General features: G+C 44.1%; 1 protein-coding gene across 1 annotated transcript in view; it reads left to right on the top strand.

Moving 5' to 3' along the window:
- ANTXR1 (ANTXR cell adhesion molecule 1) overlaps window positions 1-25,754 on the top strand; it is a 215,675-nt gene extending 189,921 nt beyond the window's left edge. The window contains exon 18 of the mRNA XM_025868548.2: window positions 21,859-25,754. Coding sequence (XP_025724333.1) covers window positions 21,859-22,119 — 261 coding nt within the window. The 3' untranslated portion in view covers window positions 22,120-25,754. The remainder of the gene's footprint in view (window positions 1-21,858) is intronic.
- The last annotated feature ends 851 nt before the right edge of the window (window positions 25,755-26,605 follow it).

Below are 26,605 nucleotides of genomic sequence, written 5' to 3'. Positions count from 1 at the left end.
ACACACACACACACACACACACACACACACACACACACACACACACACACACACACACACACCCCACCACCACCACCACCACCACCCACATACAACTGAGGAAAATTAGGGTATCAGTGAGTCTCCCTTAACTACCTGGCAGTCGATCTTGTTCTTTTATTCATTCACCATTTTTTATATTGCTAATATATGAGCCAGGCACTGTCCTATATGCTTAACAAATCCATGATCTCCACGTGTCACAAGACTTTCTGATTATAACTATTTTCAGAGTATACTGAAATGACAGATTCCCTTGGTGATTCTGATTCAGTAGGTCCAGGGTCAGATTTTGGCATCTGTGTTTTTAACAAGGGGCCCAGGTGATGCTTGTGATCAAGTAGCTCTCCTGGGAATCTTCTGAGTTTGTCCAATTTGCCTTCTTGATGGAGGGGCCCCCAGTTTCCCAGCAGGTGTGATCTCATCACCACAGAGCAAAATATAAAACAGGCTGGTCACCTGAGGGAGGTGTGGCCTGAGAATCCATTCGATTTCCTCGGGCAGTCACACAGCTGCCTCGTGTTGACCAGATACTCAGAAACCCCCGGATCTTCTTCACCCAGACTGTGACTGGCCTGGGAGTCCCCCATCACAGTATCCATTTGCTTTACTTAAGTGGTAGACCTGGCTTTTAATCCTAAATAAGGAGTGGTCTTATTTAATTTAACCTCTGGTTCCAGCTTGTCCAGTTCTCTTCAGCATCCTGACTCCATTCTCCCAAGCATCAGGCTCCCTCTCTGCCAGGAGTCGTCAGTACATGTGGTAGAAAGTGCTCATGGACCCTGTTGTCCCTCTGAGGCAGGAGCTGAACTTGGCCACAGCAGCCTCCACCAGCAGAAGCTGGTCCAAAAGCTATCCTTTCTGTGCATTTTTTTGAACAGGCTTTTAGCTATTGAAAACCAAAGTAGTACTCTGTGAGGAAATTTAATGAAGAGAAACCCTCCCAAACTCCACATGGTACCATTTTGCATCTTAATAAATTTTCAGTATTAGAGCCATGATTTAACGAAATGGGAGGCCCACTACCTTGAAGTCTGTTTTGGTTAACATTTATGTTGTTGATGGTCCCACCTATGGAAAAGGCAAAGCTATTTAACAGAAATGTCCACAAAGGGAGCCAAGACAGTCTCATGGCTGCAAAGAAACCTTGGACCTGCGCCCTCACCCTCCTCATCGTGGCTCAGATTTTCCAGCCATGTGAGTGTGTGAGGACTCCTGCTGCCTCCTCCTCATGAAGAGCTCCTGAGGTATCCGTAGACAAGGCCACGGAGGACTTTGAATTTCTGGGGCAAAACTAAACAGTCGCCATTGTAGTATGGTTTCCCGAAACTGGCTTTCTTCATCCACCAGGTGTTACCACTGGTGCCTGGAATGATAAGTAATGCCTCCATCTAGGTAAACAGACAATTAGAGGGGAGTTTTCCCCCATCTGATGATGGAGCAAGAGTCATTGGGTCTGAAATCTCTTAGGTCTGAGACACTAAGAAAATTACAGTTTGTATATACAACAGAAAAGGCCTCCTTGAATTATATTTACAAATTATAGTAATTGCTCTTAAAGCAAGTCTGTGTATATTGTTTTGTTTCTTTAAAACAACTTCAACATGGCTCAGCTTCCGTTGAATGTACTGCTTAGAATGAATTTATGTAGCAAGCAGTTGACTCCCCTCTGATGGATGGTACAGACAGGGTCCATGTCTTCTCTCTGAGCAGATACTGCAGAGGGCCAATCCTAGCTAATCACAAAACTGAAAGATGGAGCACTGGACCCCTGGAGGTCCCTATGCTCCAATGATTCCTCTCCCCTGTACCAAATTTGTTTTGAGACTCTTAAAGAGATCATCATTACCTCGAATACAATGGGTGATTTTATTTGATATATCCTGGGAATACAGCTTATATGAACTGTCATAACAAAATGAAGATCTACTAAATAAAACGTCATTCAAGCAATAGAGAAGATGGATGGAATGTCACAGAAAAGACTTAAACAATATTTATTCATTTATGCACTGAGAAGTGGAACCACCTGGGAAGGCACAGTGTGGCGCTTTTAAATGACACTACATGTTTATAACAGCTACTTGTTGACTAGGAGCTATAAAGAGACTCCCCAATTACAGAAGACGCAAAGCCAGTGGACACTCTCCCCAAAATAGTCACTTCCCATGGAGACCTACTTAAGGTACCTTTCCAAAAGTATCCATACAATTGCATATACGTAAAATACAGTAAAACCTCACATGAAGAGGTATCAGAGTCTGGGGGTCTTACTAGCCTGTGTACCCAAATGAAAGATTATTTCTTTTAAATTCTCCAGATAAAGCCCCACCTTGTTCCTATATCATAATTCAACTTTTAATGTGAGTGAGGGTAAAAAGGGGACCTAAAAATAAAGTAAAAAGCATTCAGTTGGGGTCTCAATTCTAATCCCAGGACAGCTCATCCAGGAGACTGTCAGTGAGTCAGTTAAATTTTGCCTGGACTCAGTTTCCCATCTAGAAGAAGAAGGAAAAGGAGGGGGGGGGAGGAGGAGGAAGAGGAAGGGGAAGAAGAAGAGGAGGAAGAAGAGGAAGATCATCCTTGGTTCCTGTTGCATCACCCAAAATTAGGGGATCCACTGAAATGTGAACACGGTGAAAGGTGGAAACAAATAAACATATAGCCCCCAAATATTAATAGTCATCACGATGGAATAGTGAGCCTGGGGTTTTCTTTTCTTTTTTTCCATAAAAATTTTAGTGCCCTTAATTGCTTTTATTTAGTGAGAAAAGTGATAACTTAAGAAAAGAGAGAGAAAGAAGAAGATGTGAGCCTTAAAGGATGAGCGTAGAGCTGGATCTATGAGGTCTGAGCTAGACTCCCCAGTGGGTAGAAAAATGTTCCAGTTGATTACATCAGAGTGAGGCGGTGTGAGTGGTCGCTCACACCAGGATGCCGTGGTTCTCTGCTGTGGTCTCCTCTGTTTCCAGCGCATCCAGCATCCAGCATCACCTTCACTTCCACGGCCCAGGTCTCCTGGGACATTCATTTGCAAGGTCACCATCATTAAAACTCACCCCCTGGTCCTCTTGTTACTCTGTTTGTCTAGTGGTCCCCCAAGGTTTTTGGACTCAGAGCTTTGGTATGAAATTCAATCTTCATTTATTCATAACTTCTTTTCTTTACCCAGTGACAGAGTATGATGAAGTCATGTTTTCTGGCATGCTGGCCGAAGATCTGAACCCTTAAAAGTGAAAAATATTGAGAGTCTAAAAAGCTAGTGTCCAGTATTCTTTCAGTGGTTTCGAGTGGACAGTAATGTTTTCCCAGATGTTAATTCCAGAGTGACAGAACCATCATTGTCCCCATCTGTCCCCACTGCAAAATTATAGTCACTCTCTATAACAGCAGCAATGAACTCTAGTAATGAACAAACAACCCAAGATAACTGTCTTTTCCCCAGGAGCCTATTTAGTGGGCTGCTCTCATATCAGTCAGAACAACAGCAGGCTGCAAGGGAGTAGGGAATGACCCTGAACTCACTGGATGGTGAGGAAGAGAATGGAGAGTGAAAAGGTGCCTCTGTGGGCCAGTAAATGCCCTACTTCAAAGTTTCAGAAAATGGACTTGCATTCCACGCTTCTAGAAAGTGCCTACAAGGCCCCACCATTAACTTAGGCACTCTGCTCACGAGAACATAAGGATTGTCAGATGTCCTGGCACAATCCTGCACAGCAGTCGTCAGACACATGCATCTCTTGGATCATATCCTGCTTCCTTCCCAAAACATGTAGCTCTGACAACTTTGAAAGTGTCATTTTCCTCTGAAAAATGACACAAGGGGCAGAGAAGTTCAACCCTAATCCCTTTTGTGAAAGTATTCCTAAAATATTAACCACTTTGTGACTAGTCCACTTTATACCTTGTGACTGAAAAATGAACCAAAGTCTCCTTGGAGATAAAACCAGTCTCTTTTGGGTCTTTGAACACATTTGGGAAGGTAAGCACTAGGTCCAAAAGATGCACGGACAGACCTTTGGTGCCGCCTTCCCTCCTTTGTCTGTGATGCTCCCAGCTGGCGTGGATGAGCTCCTGTGCTGACTTCCCTGCTGTGCTCCCCCGTCCCGTGTTCTCGTGTACTTACTCCTCCTTTTTAAGTGCTCTGCTGCACACGTGCCCACGTTCTGCTCCTCCCATTCCCACCCACTGTGTCACCTTCCCCACCACCCCCAGACTTAACGACCCGGAGTGCCCTTTCCTTGGCTTCAAAAGGACGGAGCATTGCGCCAGGTGCCAGCGTTGAAGGGGTATCCTCCCCAGGTAACATACTGACAGTTTAAGAGGGGTCTCGGGAGATGCCCACAGAGGAGGCCGAACGTTGAGAATGGCAGACCCGGTGGTAGGCTGGCCATGTCTGGGCTGGCGGGTAGGAAGAGAGTGTCTCAAGGCAGACAGGTTTCGGAGTTTTATCGAGCCCACTCCCAGGGGTGTCCGTGTCCTAGCAGGGGAAAGCAAAAGGGGGAGGCTGGGGGAGAGAGAGGAGCTGAGGAAGAACAATGAGTTGAAAGAAACTAACAACGCAGGCCTCAGCTCCCTCTCCGACTTTGCGATGCGGTCTGTAACCCCATCAGACAGCTCATTTATCAAACATCTACCCAGTGTCTGATGCTACTCCAGAAGCTTCTTTTAGATCAGATAATATGACAAAGTCCCGGCCCTTAAAGAAAGAATGCTGGTGGGAAACATGGAAGGACCGGGTAGAATTCATGATGGCCAAAAAGAAGACAAGAGTACTGCAGTTGCTCCTGGGCTTTGCGCTTCTTCCTTATTTCATCACTTCACGGCTGAAGCTCCCAGAAGAGCAGATTAGCCATGGGGAACTGTGGTGTGTCTCCATACTGCCTCGCCACTGCATCCCTCTGCCTCCGTCCCAGCCACGTCTCTCAGCCTCAAGAATCCTCTTCCTCAGTGAACTGGGAGGGGGTGGTAAGCATCGCAGCAGAAGGGGGAGCAGGCCAAACCACTAGCACCCCCCACACACAGTGCAGGGTCTTTGGAGACAGAACAAAGATGGCTCTTACTCAGCATGAGGTCACCTTTCTTTCCTCAGGACTATCTGGACTCACAGGGTTTATTTGGGTTCTCTGCCCAAATTCACTCCAGACCTGATCTCTGTAAGCAGGCCAAGGGACCCAGCTAGGAGACACCCCTGTAGGTAGACACACACACACACACACACACACACACACACACACACACACACACTCACACACTCACACACTCTATAACCTAGAGGCTGGGGAAATACCAAGGGACACAGTGCAGAGGCAGCAGCGTTGAGGGGAAAGCATGCAAGGCTCAGAGTCAGACCAACCTAGGTCCAATCCTGTCTCTGCCATTCACTATTTATGTGGCCCTGGGCTCAGTCTCCGAGAGCCCCCATTTCTTTGTCTTTGAAATGGGTAGAGTAATACCTACCTTACAAGGTTGTGGCGAGGTTTTACAATAACAGGGCTTGGGTAAATCATGGCTATTATACTTATAACAACAACCACCCTGTGCCCGTTCGATAGGCTTTTAAGCTTGTTCACATGATACAAATAGTATCACAATATTCATGGGGCTTTGTGCAGCATTGGACAAATGTTGCCCCATGTTCCTGGGAAGCAGGGTCTGCTTCTTCATTCCTTTATTTTACCAGGCCCTCTGTGCCGGGCCCTGGGTGGTGAAGAAAATTCAGTGTTCACCAGGGAGCTTGTGGTATCACGGGCAAAGAGAAAGACAAACACACAAATAGGTGATGACAAAGGTTGAAGGGGAGAAGGCCAGGAGGCCATGAGAGAGATACGCAGGTGGGCCCGAGTGAGGTAGGACATGGGCAGGCAAATCTGTCTGAGGAAGAGGCTACACTGAGACCTAAGTTATAAGTAGAACTTAGCCAAGCGAAGTTTAGGGGAAATCATGTTCCAGGAAGTGCACAGGCAAAGGTCATGAAGTACCGGTGATCGTGGATTTGAAAAGAAGCTGCGGGAGCTGGCAGGTGAGGAGAAGGAGGGAGCACAGCAGGAAGTGAGGCTGATTGCAAGCGCCTTGTCAGCCATGTTGGCAGCTGGCATCTCAGCAGCAGGATGGACTGGAAAGGGAGGCCAACAATGTCTCAGAGAGACGAGCTGGGAGACAGCAGATGACGGCAGATGGGCCCGCTGGAGGAACACGACCTTTACCTTTTGCTTATGTCCAGTGTGGACCAGAACCCCTTGGTAAACTTGCCTTTCTCACACTCCTTAGAGGTGAAGACCTCAGTGTTGTGTATAAAGGCCAAGTCTTGGAGACCTTCACATCCATACTGCTCCTGAGTCAGGAGGTGAAGGCTCTGTTTCCTGTGGTCCACACAGCCTCCCAGTCCTGAGCTCTCAATTCTGCAAAACCAGGTGAGCAGGAAGATGGCTTCTATCCACCTGGCAACTTACATTCCCGAACTGCCCTTGCCACACCAGCAAATGGATTTATTTATACAATATAGCACATTAACCAAAAGCCCGTCTTGTCCATCTCTCCAAGGCAGCCTTATTCCTGTGAGGTGAACGTAAGCACCTGCTCCAGCCCATCCCCACCCCTGTCGAGCAGGGCCTGTGAAAGGTCAGTTGACTGGGGAAACCAGGAGAGACAAAGCTCGAGCTGGCTTCAAGGGTCTCATCAATGTGCAGGAATGGCAGAGCCTAGGGGCCAAAACATTGTTCAAGAAGTGAGAAATGCTACTAGCCAGAAGCAGCAATGTAACCCGTGGGAGGATACTGAGAAGAATTCTGCCGCCAGGCCCACACGGGCACCTGGGGTGACTTTTTGCTCTCCTGGTAAGGGCTTTGCAACCAGGAGGGAGCATTTAAATAGATGGAAGCAAAGCAGGGGATGCCACCCACAATGTCTCCAAGTGGAGGTCTCTGCCAAGTCCACTTTTACTGAACAAAGAAGATTAACCGGTCATTAACAACATCTTTTATCTATATTTAAGGTGCTGAGATCCCCACAAGCTTTGCTATATTTGATAGCCTGCCTCTTTCCAAAGGATTCGAGGTGTATTTTTTTTTTCCTCTTAAAGATTCCTCCTATGCTCTCATTAAATATCAGTCTAACAAACCATTTCTTTCAGACCCTACAGAACATAGGCTCAGCCCAGCCTGGGGAGAATTATCGCAAATATTTCCTTAGTGCAGCCTAAATTTGTGAGGTGTTTCCAAAATGAAAAGGAGGCGTTTTGATACTGGGTCATGGTCTCATTTCAGATCCAACTCTACATGGTCTCATAATTAGGAAGAATATTGGGTCCCAGTGGAGGCCTGAAACCAATTTTGAGGTTGGATAACTTAAAATTAATGCCTTTTCACTCCTAAATGAAACCCAGATTTTCAGTGCTATAAATTTTCCATTTCTGTGTCTGGCCGATCGCAAACATCAGCCATGATATTTCAGGGTTTTGACTACTGTCTTCCTTCGGTTTGATTTGAGAGGCACTCTGACAGGATCACACCAGCCCCTACCTGAAGAGCAGATGAGTCCAGGAAAATTGAGGGGGCTCCTCCGAGCCAGCTGGGTAGAGATCAGCCTATGTAAATTTGGAGCAGGTACCCAACTACATGGTCAAAATTTAAGAAGCTCACCAAAGCCCAGCCTGCTCCCAGGAGATCACCAGGACAACACCCCAGATGCCCAGTATTGGGGCAACTCCTTTAGAATTACACACTATTTTCAGGAGTTTCCTTTTAGGAGTAATACAATTTAGGTTAGACGTTCAGCTGATCTAGAAAATCTCAAAATAATATAGGTTTAAACAGGATAGAACCTTTTGTCTCACACATGTAACCATCTGGGGAGAAGCTATCCAGGGTCAGGATGGTGGCTTCATGGTATCGGGCACCTAGGCTTCTTCTCATGTTTCTTCATCCCTAGAGTGTGGCTCTCATCTGCAGAGTCCCAAAAAGGAAAAGGGGAGGGTAATCCCCTTCCTCTTAAGGCACGGCCTAGAATTTGTATGCATCACTTCCGGTCAGAGTGTAGGTTACATAGCCACACCTCAATGCAAAGGAAGCCACCCCCATCTGCAAATTCACACGGCCTTTCAGCAGCATCCACTACCTCTTGAACTGATTTCTGCAAGGGAGGTTGGGAAATATAGTCAATGCTAGATGGTCCTACGCCCAGTGAAATTCAGGGGTTCTCCTTCTGAAGGAAGAACGTGAAAATGGATACGGAAGATAATTAGCCATCTCTGTTAGAGTTTATATTTGTGTCCATGGAAAGAAGGTTCCTATTAAGGACTAAACCTTCATAGTGGACCCAGCACATGGATCAGATTAGAGATAGGTCACATAGAAAGCACCAAGAAGGTTTGCAAGGGGAGGCACAAGACAAGGAAGTTTTGACTGGAAGGAAGACTAGGGAGATGGGGCCCTTCTCCAGGAAATGCAGCTGAAGGGCGCTGAAATTCCAAGGAAGGAATAAGTAGAGACGTGGAAAGCTAGAAGAGAATGGTGGCAGCAGGGATGTACTGGGACCCAAAGCAAATTCTCAAACGTACAATATTACTGGTGGCCAGCTCTACAAAGTAGCTATACCTCTTGATGCATTTTGCCCTAGATTCGTTCCAGTCTAAAAGCACATGTTGCTCAAAAGAAAGAGTTGAGAGGGGCGCCTGGGTGGCTCGGTCGGTTAAGGGTCTGCCTTCAACTCAGGTCATCATCCCAGTATCCTAGGATCAAGCCCCAAGTCGGGCTCCCTCTCCCTCTCTTCCTCCCCACCACCTCTCATGCTCTCTCTTGCACATTCTCTATCTCTCTCTCAAATAAGTAAATAAATAAATAATCGAAAGAAAGAAAGAAAGAAAGAAAGAAAGAAAGAAAGAAAGAAAGAAAGAAAGAAAGAAAGAAAGAAAGAAAGAAAGAAAGAAAGAAAGAAAGGGAGGGAGGGAGGGAGGGAGGGAGGGAGGGAGGAAGGAAGAAAAAGAAAGAAGAAAGAGTTGAGAGTCAAACAGATCTGGATTCAAATCTCTACTGCATCATTTACTGGCAGAAAGATCCTGGGCAAATTCCTTTCTGTTCCAAGCCTGTTTCTACATTTTTGAATCAGGGTAATAATACTAAGCACTCATGCTATGAAGAGTGCAAAATGAGACGATATCTGTTAAAGAACTAGTACCCAGCCTAGCACAGTAGAAGCACTCAGCGAAAGGTAGAGGTGATTAGCATAAAACTTTTCGCTTCATCGTAAGGACCAGTCCCTCAGATAGGGAGCCTAGCCATTGGGACTGGGTCGTGGACAGGAAAATGGCACATGTGTAAGGTGCTGAGAACCTAGGGAACCCATACCCATTGAGGATGCCACTCGCCAACACAATATTGTCATCGTAAAAGTAAAATTGTTCTCTTTTGAAGTTACTGTTCCCTCCAGTCTGGGGAAAGCACTTTGGCAGCTACAGGCAGAGGAAAAGAACTCATTCTAAATGTGGGATTCCTCACATTGTACTGAAGAAGAAAACAAAACTTCATGCATGAGCTTCCATAAATGGAGCAGGATGAGGTTGGAGCTATGCAACAGAGGAACAAGTAATTTCATAATATTACATTTTGACAGCCAAGCTAAATAAGGCTGCTGGCCAAGCCATCTCTGTCAGCTTATCTTCTGGCACCAATTTTTTAAGGCAAATACCTCAACATAAATAAAATAATGATTATCTTAATGACTGTTCTAAGTAGGGAGAACCGTTTAACTGGGGACACGGACAAGGCCGTGAAAATGTTCTCAAGATTGTTAACTGGGAGAGAAGCTTCTGAATAAAATTAGTTCATCCTGGGTCAGACTTCCACCCACTCAGCAGGACCAGGCCGCAGTGTTTTCTCTTAAATCTTAGAAAAGTACGTTAAAGCAACATTATTGCTGAGATTCATCCAAAATGTCAGTTAAAACCAGGCTCTTTGGAGAAGTCACTGCCACACAGCTTAGCAGGACCCACGATGCACACAGTGGACTCGGTGCCACCAAGGAAGCGGGGATGGTCAATACTCATGCCTGTTTTTTTTAAAAAAGTGAAATTAAGAAACAGAGTATGCTACACTGGGTCAGACCTTTCAGACTTACTTCCTCTTGAGCCAACAAATATTTTCAACTAATTCCCCCTCTTAAGTGTACTCTGTGGTATCTCTGCATACGTCTTCGTCTTGTTATCCTGAAATTCAGTCTGAATTTTTAGAGCCAGTCCCCACTAACAGCCCTTTGGCCACCTGATCACTCTTCCTGGATCTCCTTTCTCCAATTCTATTTTGTCTTCTTCTTTTTTTTTTTTTTTTAATTTGTCAGAACTAGACAGATGTGGATGACCGTGCCATGGTTTTATATATAATGATGCAACTTGAAAGAGGGTATTTAAGCATCAGAAGGTGAAGCTTCGTTTGTAAAACAATTCCTTATGGCACCGTGTGGGTTTCTGTCTTTGTTGCCTTCAATGGTTTGTCAAACTTTAAAAGACTGTCATGTCAGAACGGCAACTTGAACACACGTGTTTCACTTGATTGCAGAATCAGGGCAGACTTTCCGGCCTGAAGCTACCCACTGGCAGCCTGGGAGGAGGTAATAGGGTGTCTCAGGCCCAGCTCACATGAGGAGGCTCGCAAGTGTGTAAATAGGCAATGTCTTCTCATTATTGCAACATCTTTCCCAGTCCTCTCCCAGTCCGGCCTTTGCTCGTCGTCATAACAGCCTACATTTCATAATTAATAGTGCAGGGTGGTATCGAGAAACAGAAGGGGAAATGTGTGATGGTTGCCTTTGGGGTCATATCTTTGTCTCATCCAGCGATCTCATCTTTCTCCAGGGGGCCCTTGGATTCTAGCGATGTGAAGTTCCAGGCAAGCAGGCAATAAATAGAACACAGATCTGGATCTTTACCAGCAACGTTGGGAAGGGTACCAAGTTAAGAGTCCAAAAAACAGAGGAAACCTACCACAACCACCATTTTCAGCTTCACAAACCAGGAATGACCCTCCTGGACAAAGAGATGAGTTGCTGCTCATTTCAGTATTGCTCTGTAACAAACCACTCCAAAACACAGTGGCTTCGAACAACAATCTGCTGTTTTCTCTAACGGTTCTGTGGGTTGACCACGATCAGCTGTATAATTCTCACTTGGCATCTCGGATGAAGTTGCCATCAGTGAGTGGCTAGGGCTGGAGTCATCAGAAGGTTGATTGGGCAAGACATTCAAGAAGGTTGCTTCCCTCACTTGTCTGTCCTCCGCGATCCTCCACTTGGGAGTACAGGAGAGTAGGGCAGAGGACAATGGAGTAGCCTGGACTTCTTCCATGGAGGCTCAGGGCCCCAAAACCAGGAAGCAGAAAATTCCAGGCATCTTAATGTCAGGCTCAAAACTAGCACAACATCACTTCTATCAGATTCCATTATTCAAAACTGTTACAAGCCAACCCAGCACGGAGGAAGTGGAGAAATAGATTCCTCCTCCCCGGGGGCATGGCCCCCGAGCACGGGAGAGAAGGAATTAATGGCAGACATCTTTCCAGACAAGCTACCACCAAACAGGAAGAGAGAATTTTTTAGAACAAAAGAAATTCCCTACCTCGACTGCTCTGAGGGAGACCCACTCCCTACTGCTCTTGAGTAGCCCAATGACTTAGCAGCAAAGTAAAATTTGAACAAATATAATTGTTTAAAATATCGAGAGGGAATAGTTAATAAATTCACATCACCCTTAGACTTCAGTAGAGCAAGGAGATTAAACAAACGAACAATATAGAGGCTTTTAATCTAATAAAAAATGACTAGTGAATATTTAACAGTGCAGCCATCAAATTGAGAATTCACATTTTTTAAACTAAAAATTGACTATAACTAAGGCAACAAAGAAAATCTGAAAAAGAGAGAAAGTATAGTTTTTACAGACCACAAAAAAAAAAAAGAAAAAGAAAGAAAAAGTCTGGGAGTTAATAAGGGATTAAACATTTTTTTTAAAGCACCTAGAAGTTTTAAAACACTCATAAATCACTGTTGAGTCTAAGAGGAAATCAAAACTACAATTATGAGATTTTAGAAAATAATGACAATTGGAACACCACAATAAAAACTTAAGGGATTTGGAGAAATCATAGCCTTAAATTTTTTCATTATTAAACAAGAAAAATGAAAATAAATGATCTAAGCATTCACTTCAAACTTAGAAAAGAATATGAAACAAATCTACAGAGAGCAGAAACAAGAAATCTATGAATATAAGAACAAATTAATGAAAATAAAGCAAAATCAGTAGAACTGAGAAATAAGTCTTAAAACTTTTTCGGAAATGCTAATATAATTGGCAAATCTTTGAAAGTAAAAAAAATAGTCAGAACATACAAATATGTATAATATCAATGATTACAAAAGAGATATCACCACAAATAGAATTAACTGTGAGAATTTCCTTTGTGCAAACCACAAACCTAAACAAATGCTTAAAAAAAACCTTGATAAAATGAATGGTTTTCTAAGGAAGGATAAATTATGGAAATGAACTCACACAGAGTACAAAACCTGAATAGGTCAACACCTGTGGCAAAAACTTTTAAAGTCATCAAAGAACTGCATTCTAGAAAAACAGCATGTCTGGAAAGATTTAGAGAGAATTTTCTCATGCTTTTAATGAACAAATAACTCATGCTATTTCAAAAATACAGAATATATTAAGAAATGAAAATCTTCCCCATTTCTTTTGTAAAGTTAACATAATCTTGATGACAAAAATAGCACCCAACAAAAGAAAAGTGGCCAATCTCACATATGAAATTGGATACAAAAATCCCTAGTCAAAGATCAACCGTTGATTCTAGGACTTCTCAAAAGTTTATTGAAGACGTGTTAGGGAAAATTAGAAGTTAGATGTACTCTTAATGCCCAATAAAGAATTTAATAACATTAAATTCGGTGCTTCCATGTGATAGAAGATTATGCAATCATAGCAAATCATACTGAAAATGGCAGGGGAGAGATGGTCACAGCATATCGTTTAAAAACTTTGGTACAGAATGATTCCTATTGTTGTAAATTCAGGCACCACTCTGTTGGGGCGGGGGGCTATGAAAGAATAAGCACTACCTGGTAACACTCTGAGGGTTAGACCTTAAGATCCTTCTCTTCTTCTCTTCTTCTTCCTTCTTTTGTGCATTTTCCAAATTTTCCACAAAGAAAATGTAGAACTTTGTAATTGGATGAGAAAAAGGGAATTTTAATTTTTTAAAAAGATTTTTTATTTATTCATTGAGACAGAGAGAGCACGAGTGGGGGGGGTGGGGGGGTCAGAGGGAGAGAGACAAGCAGACGCCCTGCTGAGCAGGGAGCCCAACGCGGGGCTCGATCCCAAGACTCTGGGATCATCACCTGAGCCAACGGCAGATGCTTAACCAACTGAACCATCCAGGTGCCCTGAATTTTATTCTTAAATAAATCTAATCCCAGTAGTAATCCTTCAGAAGTCCTATGCTTGCACCTGTCCCACAAAGGATGAGCCATTTTTATTTCTGCCCCTTCATTTTTCTAGTTTCCTCTTGTTACCAAGTATTTCCTTTCTGCTTTCATCATACCCTCAGTTTTGGCCTCCAAAGAAGTTATTATGGAAAGAGTGACAGCATGTGTGTCAGCAAAATGAATCAGACAACTGAAAGAGTTGACCTTGGATACTTTCGCATGAACAGCACATAAAAGGCAGGCTGCTGTATGAGATTTATAGGCAGGGCAAGTCTGAGGTGGAGGGAAGGCAGTCAAGAAGGACTCTGGCACCACCACTCACAGCACATCCTTTCTGTTGCCCCCAGCTCCGGCTCTGGGGAAGGGGAAAGAAGCAAGACAGGTATATCTCTATGCCATTTTGTCCCTGTCGTGGGACTGGGCCTATGAATGAATGCTGTCAAACAAAAAGCCAGAGTATGGGGGCTTCATTTCAAATGATGGACCAAAGTTGAAGTGTAGGGTTCAAAGAAAGAGGAGGAAATGGGATAGCAGAAAGAAACACAGAGGGAGCAGTGGTCTGTGCATGCTGAGGAACCTGGTATTTTCCTACAGACGGTGGGAGGCATTGAAGAGTTTAAGCAGGAAGACAACTTTGAATGTGTGTCTATGTGTTATAAATGCATATATACATCTTGTATATGTGTACAAACATGCATGTATCTATGTATGTACATACACATTTTCATTTATGTGTGTATGTGTATAAATTTCATCTGGGAACCAAAATATAACTGGAAAAGAGAAAAGTTGAAAGCAGGAAGGCCAGTTTACTTAGTGGCCCAAGTTATAGAAGATTGAGTGACAATGAGAGTAGGGAGGAGTGAATGGATATGAAGGATCTTTTAGAGACAGAATCAGAACTCTGCTTCTCCCTGACTTTGCAGAAGAGAGCCACCTCCCAGTTCCCACTTTGATCCCCTCTATTCAAAGGATCAACCTAACTGACGGCCTCAGTTAGTAACTCAGTTGTAATTCCAAATTCGGAGAAGAGAGAATCTGACTGGCCTAGCTCAGGTTAGGTGCCCACCTCTGGTCCAATCAACTATGGTCAAGGCCAGTGTCACAGAATGCAAATATGGTTGCAACGGTCCATTTGTTTATGGGATTAATTGACTGATATCTCTCTCTGCCTGTGGACTATATTTTTCAAGAGAGCAGGGGCTGCTTTTGGTTGCTCATCACTGAATTCAACACCATATAAGGTGTCTAGAACATAGCCGGCACTCAAAAACCATTTGTCAAAAGGATGAATGTACACATAACGAATGGAGAGAAACATACATGGGATAGGAGGCACTATTAAGTCACCTAATCCAGCCCTCCATCCATTCATTACTCATGTGTCTCATTTATCACTAGAGCACCAACTTCAGTAGGATTACGTCAATTGCCTTCAATACCCCAGTGAGTTTTGTGGTCTAGCCTAAGAACCAATACCCATTTACAAGAGTGACTTAAGTGAGAAACTATGCTCCCAATTCTAAACAACTGACTTGAAACAAACTTTGGAAACCCCATCCATTTGTAACTTGAAAAATACCTCCGAACAAGACAATCAATGGAAGAACCGAGATAGAGAGAAAAAGTATTTGTCAGAAGAAATTTGGCATACATGCTATACTTTTTCCATCTGATTATTTTAGTCTTCTTCCTGTGAAGTCCAATTTCCTTAAGTGACCTCTGTTCATAGGAAACTATTTGGTTTAATCTCTGGGAGCCATGGCATATTTTTAACCATCTCCAAAGGCCAGCTCCCTCTCCAATGAGCGTGCCTGATACCCAAACAGATGTTTTATAACACTCAGCACACATGAGCTCACCACTGGCAAGTCTTTCTGCACACAATCAGCCCACAGCTCTTCTCACATCTCCCCCATCATGCCACAAACCCAAATTCAGGACTGAGAGGCAAGCTTGAGTTCTTACCACGGTAACCAAAGAGCAGAAGATGAAGAGTCCAATTTTGAATTTTCAAGTTATTAATATTTTATAAATCCAATGCAATACAAAGAGTTAGCCAAATTCAGTAGTATGAAAAGACTTGCAAACTGGCTGTCCCTGAAGAATTCAGATTACAGTATCTGAGCAAAAGGCTCAAAAGCAACTCAGATTTTGATGGAGTTATAAAATATTAGGGCTGAAAGGCCCATGGATGTCATCTAGCTAGTGCAAAACTTTCTTTTATATATGAAGACACTTAGGCCCATAGAGAGAAAGGGACTTACTCAAGGTTTTACAATGAGTGTGTGATCCGTAGAACTGGTGGTACAACTCTGCCTCCCAGCCCTGACCCACAGAGCAGAAGACAGCCCCACACCACCAGTCTCTTATTTCTCTTCCCTGTGGACCATCAGCGTCTATGGTTCAAAGCTGAGAAGAAACCGGAAGCTGGTCAACGAGATCTTTCATCTTTCATGACTACACCATGATTGTTCAGAATGTGTTACCTCCAACTTAGATAAAGAGTTTTGCTGAAGAACGGTTTCATCTGACAAATCAATCAAAAGTAACCCCCAAAAAGTATTCTTGTTAACATTTCTAGTGTGGAAATCAAGGGGAGCACATAGCATTCTTGCCACCCCTTCCCCAAGAACCTAGAAGATAGCCCAAAGAGACCATAAGGAGGTGACTAAGGAGACCTAAATTCACAACTGCAAGCTCATGGACCTTTGATCCTTTGAGAACCTAAACTTGCAGGGAAAAGTCTGAGCTTTCTAAGAAGGCTTGCTCCACCTCAGAAACCCTTGGGGATATAAGCAGTACTTGTTGAGCATCACATTAAATTTGAACCTATAAATATCTCAAGAGGAGAAGACCCAGGGCACCTGGGTGGCTCAGTCATTAAGCGTCTGCCTTCAGCTCAGGTCATGATCCCAGGGTCCTGGGATCGAGCCCCATGTCTGGCTCTCTGCTCAGAGGGAAGCCTGCTTCTCCCTCTCCCACTCCCCCTGCTTGTGTTCCTTCTCTTGCTGTCTCTCTGTCAAAATAAATAAATAAAATCTTTAAAAAAAAAAAAAGGAGAAGACCCAGAGGTCGCCTCAGAGACACTTACCCACCAGTTGGGAAGCAATGTTGAGTGAAAAGAATACCCAATGTCATATTATCTTCTTTCATTGAACAAATTTTTGCAGAGGGCTTAGGGTAGGCCAAGCTGGACATCCTGCAATTAAAAAAGAAAAAAATTAATTTAAATATGTAAGCAAGGACCAAATCACAAAGAGCTGCATATGCCATCAGAGGTATTTGGATTTTATTCTAAAGATAATGGGGAGCCATTGAAGGATTTTGAGCTGGGCATTGAATTGACCAATTCAATGTGTTCTGGAAAGATCTCTTGACAGCTATATCAAGAGTTGATGGATTGTAGCCAAGAGCTACATTGTGGGATACCATCTACAAGTGATTCAAGAAAATATTTGCATTTTTAGTCTATCTTCAGGATAATAGAGGGAAAGAGGATAATAAGTGCCTAAGGCAAGCAGAGCTGGTTTTAATCCCACTTCTACCATTTGCTGCTCTGTCATCTTGGGCGCCATTTTTAAATAAGCCTAAGTCCTCAGTCTCATTTCTGTACAGTGAAAATAATGAGTAAAAATGATGTGCCTAGATATTTCTAATAATCCTCTCAACACCATTAGATTCAGTCAAATCAAAATGGCGCTTTCCAGCCTAGGAGAAAAGCCACCTAGCATCCTGCTAAGCCACCACTTAGCAGGAGATACTGTTGCATTTTCTTCTTAGAATTTAACCAGAGTATTTTGTTGCTAATGTGTGAAAATAATTGGCACTCATACTTTGTAAATGAGCAAGCCGAGGTAAACTGAGGTCAAAGCCAAATGTTGGATCCAAATCAAACCTCCCAAAAACAATCCTGCAAAGAATTTCACTGGGTTACAAAGACCAGTGTACGAACTGAGAGCTCCGGTTGTCCTAGCAACCTTTTAAGCAAACACTGGTGCAGATTTGCTGGCATATATGACACTGAGAACATCTGGCCTTTCTATTATCCTCTCACAAGCCAAAAATGATGTCGTGTAAACTGATCTTCAGGCCAATTATATGGTCTAAGTGTTACAGTGTTTGTGTTGGCTCTTCTGGTTCCAGGTTTTAAGAACTTAATTTGTAGCCACACCCCTCCCTGAAGTCCTAACTGCATCTTACTGTAACTGACCCCAGGGATTTGTTTATGCCAAGTCTGCACCTTTCTTCAGGATGATAAATATGTGTAGATGCATCATGAGTCAACTGTGTGTGCAAAGCATGGTAGGAGGTCCTATAAGAATTGGTTACAGGAGTTGCGTGCCACAGGAAGTTAGAGAGAGTGCATAAGACAGCGGGCTCTGCGGACAGCTCTGGTCACATGTTCAGTGCTACATTTTCCCCCTCTATACCAGCTTTGTTATGGAACCAGGTGTGGAGTGTGGAGGCTCTAGTCTGCAGCTCACTTAGAAGGCACTAAACTGGAGTCAGAAAACCTGATACTCCCTCCCACTGGCCTTCCTACCCTGGACAAGGTCATTATTGTGTCTGAGCATCTGTTTCTCCATCTCGACTCAATTTCATTTACAAACTCCATGTGGCAGGCACTGTTCCGAGGCCTTCATCAACATTGATTAAGTTAATCCTCCTAATGACTCTAAGCGGCGGGCGGTATTATTATCTCCACCCCATGTCACGCAGTGGGGACATGGAGGAGACTGTGAGCTGGCTCCCCACCCCATCTTGGCTGCTCACTAAGAGCTCTGGGCTGCTGCGCCCAGCTCCAGTGGGCTGGGGTACCTAGTGAACCATAGCCTAGTGCTCTGGAGCGGGAGACCCATGAGTGTACCCCTGGACTGTTACTGACCACAGGAAAGGGGCTTCTTGCCTCTCTCCCTCCCCATCCTGCCCCATCCTTCTGTTGCTTTGGCCAAGAGGCCATGACAGCAGCTGGAGGGACTGACCTAAGGAGGTCTTTCTCCCACCTCACTCCCATCCCCCACCCCCACAGCTGACAGATAGATGTGAGAGAACATCTTTTATTCTGTGGATCATTTCTTGAAGACATCTGGGGATCCTAATCTGGGTTATGAACAGATGTATTCGTAGAAGGCTGGGAGCTCCTGACTTTGTCTCTGGACAAGATAGCCTCTGGTAAAAATATTAGCATTAAGTATGTGAATTAGCATGCCTCCTCTCTCTGCTGTAGCCCCCCCCACCACCACCCACCCAGGGAGGGAGCCACGGGATGGCCAGCCCTCAGGGAAATCTGAAGCCATATTGGGCTTGACCCCAGGCACCAGCAGCTCCATCTTCAGGTCCAGAATTCTCCTTCATCTTCAGAGGAAATGAATCTTTTGAGTCTCTTTGTCTGACTTGGCATATCTAGGAACAAAAGGCAGAATATGTAGTACAGTAAATCCCAACTCTGAGTTGTCCATTAAAGGAATTTATCACAGATGGTACTCATTAGGACTTTAACATTCTTGAAGGAAAGAGTTTTATCCAGAATTATAAATAAACTATTCCCAAGGCTTAGATTTATAAAGCTGTGTTAAAAAACAAAATTCAACTGAATAAAATTTAAAGATCTTATTGGCTTTATTCAATAATTCATGAATCAGGCTGCATCCCATCTAGCAAATAGAAAGGAGCTCCGAGGAGCTGTACAAAATGGGAGACTCTTATAAGCAGAAGGAGGCAGGGACAGGAAAGAGTGGATTACCTCATCTTTCTTTGGGGTTGGAAGGGGCCTATCAGGCAGATTACCTCACTAATGCTGACCAGGAAATTCCAGATTGACAGGTTTAAGATTACTTTTCTGGGAAAGTTTGAAACCGCAATTAGGTTAGGTATTGAGTCTTGATTTGCTGACATGGGCATTAGCACAGGTGACTCCATTTTAGGCCTGTTGGCTCTCTCTTTTTAACAGCTGTAAAAGAAGGCTGCTTAGGAGGCGTCTGGGTGGCTCAGTTGGTTAAGTGTCTGCCTTTGGCTCCCGTCATGATCCCAGAGTTCTGGGATCAAGCCCCACATCAGGCTCCCGCTCAGAGGGGAGTCTTGCTTCTCCCTCTCCCTCTGCCCTCCCCCTGCCCCTTCCCCTGCTCCTTCTCTCTCTCCCTCCCTCTTTCTCTCTCAAATAAATAAATAAAATATTTTTAAAAAAAGAGGGCTGCTTGGACAACTGGGAACTTACAGCACCGGGTTACAAAGTCAACCTAACCTGTGAAAGCTTTGCATTGATCTGGGAGTTCTGGGCAATGCCATGAGAAGATAGGAACTTATTTCTGCAGTTAGTGGTCCCCCAGTCAGAACCTAACAAGGTTAGGCCCTGCTTTAATCTCATGAAAAGCACGCTCAGAGGAATAGGGTGCTGGCATCTAAATATGGCATTGTAATTCCTAAATCAATAGGGGAGCAGCAGAGTGCAAAACAAGGCTGCTGCCTTCCAGAAGTTTCTCATCTGGTCAGGGAGGCAAGGCATTCACCAATCAAACAACTACAGACTATAGTTTGTAGGCTTCTTTGTGTGGCATTGACTGTAACTAGAGAACTCAGGGACGGAAGCAAAGGATACATGGAGGCTAGAGTCATCAGGGAAAGATGTGTGGAGGGAAGGGACCGACTTAGGACTCGGATGAGTGGGGTGTGTGCATGTGAGGCAAGGTTGGCTCAGCCCCCACTGTCTCCCACAAACATGCATGGTGTCCCTGCTATGACTCTCAGCCCGAGCCACATCTCAAATCACACACTTGTATCTCCTACAGGTGATTGTACCTTAAATTCCACAGACTCGCCCTCTTCATTCTCCCTCGGCCCCTTCCTCCAAAGACCTGACAAGGGAAATTCCGGCCTCTCTGGACATATCCCAGCCAGAGCAAATGCCATAGGATGGGCGTCCATCCTGGAGGGTGAAGCTGGGAAAAACCCACAGGGCAGCCTCAAAGGCATGGCCCGCCACCCTGCCGCTTTGGGGGGAAATTCTGCAGGCATCCAGGACACACAGTAGAGGGGACAACAAGGTGCCCTGCAGGCTCGGGAAATTTGGAGGGAGGCTAGGACCCCACAAGGGTGGTCCACACCCTGCCCAGGCAAGGCAGGAGGGTCTGATGCCAAAAGTGAGAGCACAGGCACTGGAAGGAAAATGTCATCTGTTGGGGGGGCAGGGCCGGCAGGACTGACTCTGAAGAGCTGAGAGGTGACACCACAAAGGAGAGAGGGCTACGTAGGGTGGGCTGCAGATTCTGGACTTTCTAGAGGCTGCTGTAGGGGCTCTAGGTATCTGCTCTGCATCGTCCAGTCAGGTCCCCAGGAAATGTCTGGTAGATTTCAGGGTAGATGTCTGCTTTGCAATAAAATATCCCCAAGTTGTATTTTCTTAAGAACCTAAGTGTGCCTGAGCAGGGGCAGCAGCATCTTGAAGAAGCAGGACTGCCCCAACCAGAGCAAGGGCAGGATAAATTGTTCCTGACAGAGCTTCGGGGAAGGCAGGGGCATGGAGGGGGGCTGTATCGACTGGTATCTTCTCACAGCAGGAGGGGGAGCTCCCTCCTTAAGTCACTACTCAGCGCCAGTGGCTGAAGGGGGTAAAAGTTGATGGGGAGAGGCAACCGCATGAGTGCCTATGAGAATCACACCAGTTTGCCACATTCGTGACAATGCAGATCACAGACTGACTCAGCTCGAATTACAGTACAGGAGAAGCTCATGGTGTTAACCTGCTCCTGCCTCCAGGAGTATCACTGAAATCAGTTGAAACAAGTTCCGTTTGTTTAAAAAATCTGGAGCCCCACCCCAACCCCCGCCGCCTTTAGAAGACACTAGAGTGTAGCAGGAAGAATAGAAGTTCTGGAGCCTATTTGGGATTTGAATCACCAACCCCACCTCTTACGGGTGTGTGGCCTTGGGAAAGAGATTTAATGTTTTTGAGGCTCAGTTTCCCTATCTATGAAATAGAACATTTGATAACAGTTCCTGGCTGGTGAGGCTGTTGAGATGAAATTTGATGACCTCTGTAGACAGCTTGACCCCACACGTCCAGTTAAGGTCAGTCCCCTCCTCTCCCTCCTTTTTGAGAAAGAGCCTTCAGGAAAATGAATTTTAACAAACCATTTTACAACACGGTAAGTCCAGAAAAAAGGAAATGGGGAGTTTATTTGTTGCCAAGTTCTACCGTTTGCCAGGAGAGCACTGTCATAAACATCATGTCTGCTTCCTATACATCTCTTTTAAGCTGCCCACCGGGCCTCCCACCTGCCCTGCTGTAAACAGCCAACATCAGCTCACATTTTCTTCTCTCTGATTCTCTTACAGGGGCGCTGTATCAACTTCACCAGAGTCAAGAACAATCAGCCCGCCAAGTACCCCCTCAACAACGCCTACCACACCACCTCACCGCCTCCTGCCCCCATTTACACCCCCCCGCCCCCTGCTCCTCATTGCCCTCCCCCACCCCCCAGTGCTCCCACCCCTCCAATTCCATCTCCACCTTCCATCCTTCCCCCTCCTCCTCAAGCTCCACCTCCCAACAGGGCACCACCCCCCTCCCGACCTCCTCCTAGGCCTTCTGTCTAGAACCCAAAGTTCATGCTCTGGGCTCTTAGAAACTTTGGGGAGAAGGCTCCTCTGTGGTGTTAGAATAAGTCTTTCCAGTTAGGGGAGGCTTCTGCTTTGGAAATGAGTGGTGATAAAGCCCACTGACCTTCACACACCTTAAAAATTGGTTTGTAATGCCAATACATCAACAATTGTGATCAGCAGAAAGAAACAGAAATTTTGAAACGCCTGAAAACAAATGATGAGGCACCTACAGTCACAATTATAGCCAGCCATCACCTCTAGAAGGTTCCAGAGACAGCGAAACTGCTGAGATGCTCTTAAATGGGATTGTGTCTCATGGAGACCAATAAGAAAATCATTTCTCTGAGGGTGAAACGCAGAGTCGGATGGATGAGAAATAACATTGCTGGGTTTCTAAATGTTGCCTTCCCTCCTCCACTCCATATCCATCACTTGGCCCTGGACCCTTGGCCTAGGAACCAAGGAATCCTCACCCAAGAAGGTGAAAACCCTTTGCCTACAACTTTGGGAAAAGCTTGGGGTCCCCATTGTGGCAAGAAACTCAACATCAGACAGGTATCCAAAAGCATGTTCACCTGGGATTTGCAAAGGAGTAAAAACATATGCCTTATTTTCCTTTCAAATTCTCCCAGTTTCCAAGTGAGGAAGAAAGCAGGTGTTTACAGATGGAAAAAGGTATGTTGCCATGTTGCTGTGTAAGTGAAATCAGGTGTGTGCATTGACTGGCGAGTACTGATGAGAGCATCAGACAGTTTCTAAAACCCCGAGGCCACCAGCAGCTAGAGGTGGCTGGCTTTGGCCCGACATGGTCCACTAATCAACAGACAATGGCACTGTTGAAAAGCAACCTGTTAATGATTCGTGTTAAAAATCAAGATTAGGCTTCAGTTTAAATCACTTAAGAAGTATAAAGGAGTGACTGATCCCATTTTTCAGAGACAAACATGAGTTGATCTTCCGAAAATGGCATCACTAGCACCTACCATACAATCTCACTGGTTTTTTTATCTTTCTTTCTTTCTTGGTAAAGTTGTATACTGGAGATTTCTAGGTAGAGTTGAGGGACAATGGTCCTAACATAATATGGAAACCATCTCCAGGTTCTTTAATTAACCACAAAAAAAGCCATGTATGTGTAGATGCAAATGTATTTCTCCTTGGCTTTTCAACATACTCATAAATATAAGCTGTCAACCCAGGAGGAATATACTAGATGTTCTGCCTGAAACTCCCACCAGGCCTGGGATCCACCCCATTCCTCCAAGTCTTTCTGAATCTGTTGTCATCAGTAAGCCCTATCATCACTTTCTAAACATTGGGCTTCATCATCCTGCATGAAAACAGAGGGCCTCCTGCACCACCCTATTCGAAATTATCTTCCCCTCCAGCTTTCCACAGGTCTTAAAATTCCTCTCCCAAACTGCTCAAAGTCTTAAAATTTTCTGGAACAAAGCAGAATACAAAATAAATATAACCTTAGTGCTTTGAGTTATGGTCTCCAAAGATCCTTCAAGAACCCATCAAGCCAGCCTGATTCTTGTACCTTACTTAGAACACAGATATTCCGTCAACACCAATTCTTGTAGCCATGGCAGACATTGCTCATCAATCACGGCACTATCCCAGGAGCCCAACAATTTCTTCACAATCCTCACACCAGAACTTCAAAGAGCCAGCATTCCTCAATATTTGAGAGAGAGATGAGCTCTATTTTCCATCCCCACTTCAGAAAGCAGAAACAAACAGGAATTGATGGAGGAATGGGGAATCCTTGGGCATAAAAGGTACAGTCAGGGGAACATAGGTCTCAGCAGAGTGCCTTAGTGGGGGACCACAGGCACTAAATCTGCAGTGCCAATGCCAAACTGACATGTCTCTAAGTGTACCTCAGACCCAGCCCTTCTCCCAGCCTGCCACTTCCAAATGCCCAGCCTTCTCATAGAGGTAAAATCAGAGAGGGTTTCCAGGACTTTTGAAAGCAACCTCCCTTTGCCACCCCCTCAACCTGGCCTGTATTGTCTGTTCTTACAACATGAGGCTTCTTCTTTAGTATAGTCCCTCATGAAGCAGGGGCCGCAATGTCTCAGCCGCCTGCAGTGACATTGCTGGACTCCAGCAAACCATTCCATAGGAGAATGGGTTCCCCGGGCTCACAGCATAGAGACGTTGAGCCCATGGCAACTGTTTTGACTGCTGGCAGTACAGAACAGTCCACCCCACACCACTGCCGCCTGACTCACTGGGGCCATAAGAAAGTTCAAGCCAAGATGCAGACATTGTACAAGATGGCGGGCACCATTCGGGATCTCAACAGCACATCAGTGAGAAGCCCTGTGCAGTTTCCACGATGTCTTGGTGAACTTTCGGATGAATAGGGAACTGCAAATACATGCTGATTTCCAAGAGGATTAGCAGGGTTTGTCCTTAAAAGGGACTCATCATGTCATCCCTAGTCATTTAGAATTACAGTTGAGAAGGTGAAACTTCTAGACTATACGAATAAGGCAATAGTAGGCTAGTCCAGACAAAATTCTTTGACTGGTTTATAAAATCTATCAGTACTTGTATCATTCCCTGTAAAAGGCAGCAGACATATGATTGTGATCAGGAAACTGCACAAAATTATTTTTTCAACCCCCATGTTATTGTCCTTGTGAAGTTTTTTTTTTTAATAAAAGCCAACTTTTTGTTGTATATATTCGTATTTCATGTGTTAGATGGAAGCATTTCCTATCCAGTGTGAATAAAAAGAACGGTTGTAGTAAATTATTATAAAGCCAATGATATTTCATGGCAGGTTATTCTACCAAGCTGTGCTTGTTGGTTTTTCCCAAGACTGTATTGCTTTTCAAAATGTACAAATAGTTACCAAAATGACGAGACCCCTGTTTGCACAGCATTAATAAGAACGTTGAGTTCCGTGGTCCTCTCCATCGAACACCAGCTCACAAACAGTTTCTGGCCTGGAGCTTTGCACATACTGCAGCGAGACTGTAAAAGTTCTCTCTTTGACTAAGATCAAGAACAGAGCAGGTGGGCAAATTCATTAATAGACTTGGATATCTGGCCATGGGTCACCTCATTGTAAATATCACTAAAATGGGCCAAGAGGATTTTGATGTCTCATAAACACTTAGAGTCCAAACACTGTCAGATGAGAAAAATCCACCAAAGAACTAGAAAAGATAATAATAATTATGACATAGTGAGCAAGTTTCAGCCCAATGCCAACTCAATAAAAACAATTAATGCTGTGTAAAATGGGTTGAATTAGCTTGCGAACTATATAAAGATATATGCAGTAAAAAGCCTGTTAATGCACACCAGATGGGAATGGGGTATTCTAGTCAATTGCCTTTTCTAGTTATCTGAGCTCTACTATATTATCATACTTGGATAACCAATTTAAAAGAATTAGAATATGATTTTTTAAATACACTTAACATTAAACTCTTTTTCTAGTCCTTTCTTCTTTCTGCAATAATTCAGAAGACAGTTACGGATCTTCAGTGAGTCATTGTTATAAAAAATCAGTTATCACTGTACCATGCTATAGGAGACTGGGCTAACCCTGCACAATGACAAACTCTGGAAGTTGCTTTTTTAAAAAAATAATAAATTCCTAAAATCATCTCTTTTACTGGTTATTCGTCTCTTTGTTATGAAAATAAAGTGTAGACTGTTCAAGTGCTTAACATCTTGATAATAAAATGACTGTTGTTATGCAAATTAAATTGCATTTCTCAAATCATTATATTTCCACTAAGCTCTTTACTGTCTTGATTACTGTCATTTTTTTCTTCAGCTGTCCAACATTCAAAATACTCTTTATTTCTAGTAACAGTTTTAAAATTTAAAAGGTAATCCAAGCTAAATGAAAATATAAAGTAAAAAGTGGAGACAGAGAAGCACACAGAAAAAAAGTCCTGGATCAGCTAGGATTGTGTCTGGCTGCCTGTCACAAGATTTGTGGCAGTGACTGATCTGACTCACATAGCGAGGACTCCAGAGGTTTGCAGCTGCTTAAGAAACCAGGCAGCCACTGGGGAGGGTATGTGTTATAATGAGCACTGGGTATTATATAAGACTGATGAATCACAGACCTGTACCCCTGAAACAAATAATACATACGTTAATTATAATTGAATTTAAATTTTAAAAAATAAATCAATAAAACTGTAAAAAGAAAAGAAAGGAAAAGAAACCAGGCAGTGTTACAGATCGTGTGAAAGTAAATACCCTTCCTTCTGTATACACCCCGAAATATTTTTATTATATCTGCAATTCTGACACAAATCATTTTATTCTTCTTAGCAGCTTCGATTCAGCTCCTCCATTTAAATTTTTTGTAGGTATCAGAGTGTCTCTCTCTCTCTTTTTTTTAAGATTTTGTTTATTTATTTGACACACAGAGAGAGAGAGGGAGAGAGCACAAGCAGGGGGAGCGGCAGGCATAGGGAGAAGCAGGCTTCCTGCATGA

This window comes from Callorhinus ursinus, unplaced genomic scaffold, assembly GCF_003265705.2.
Source record: "Callorhinus ursinus isolate GAN/ISIS: 27379988/994484 unplaced genomic scaffold, GSC_fseal_2.0 scaffold10, whole genome shotgun sequence".
NCBI lineage: Eukaryota > Metazoa > Chordata > Mammalia > Carnivora > Otariidae > Callorhinus > Callorhinus ursinus.
Note: the sequence above shows the minus strand (reverse complement) of the source record. Positions and strands in the feature narration are given on the sequence as shown.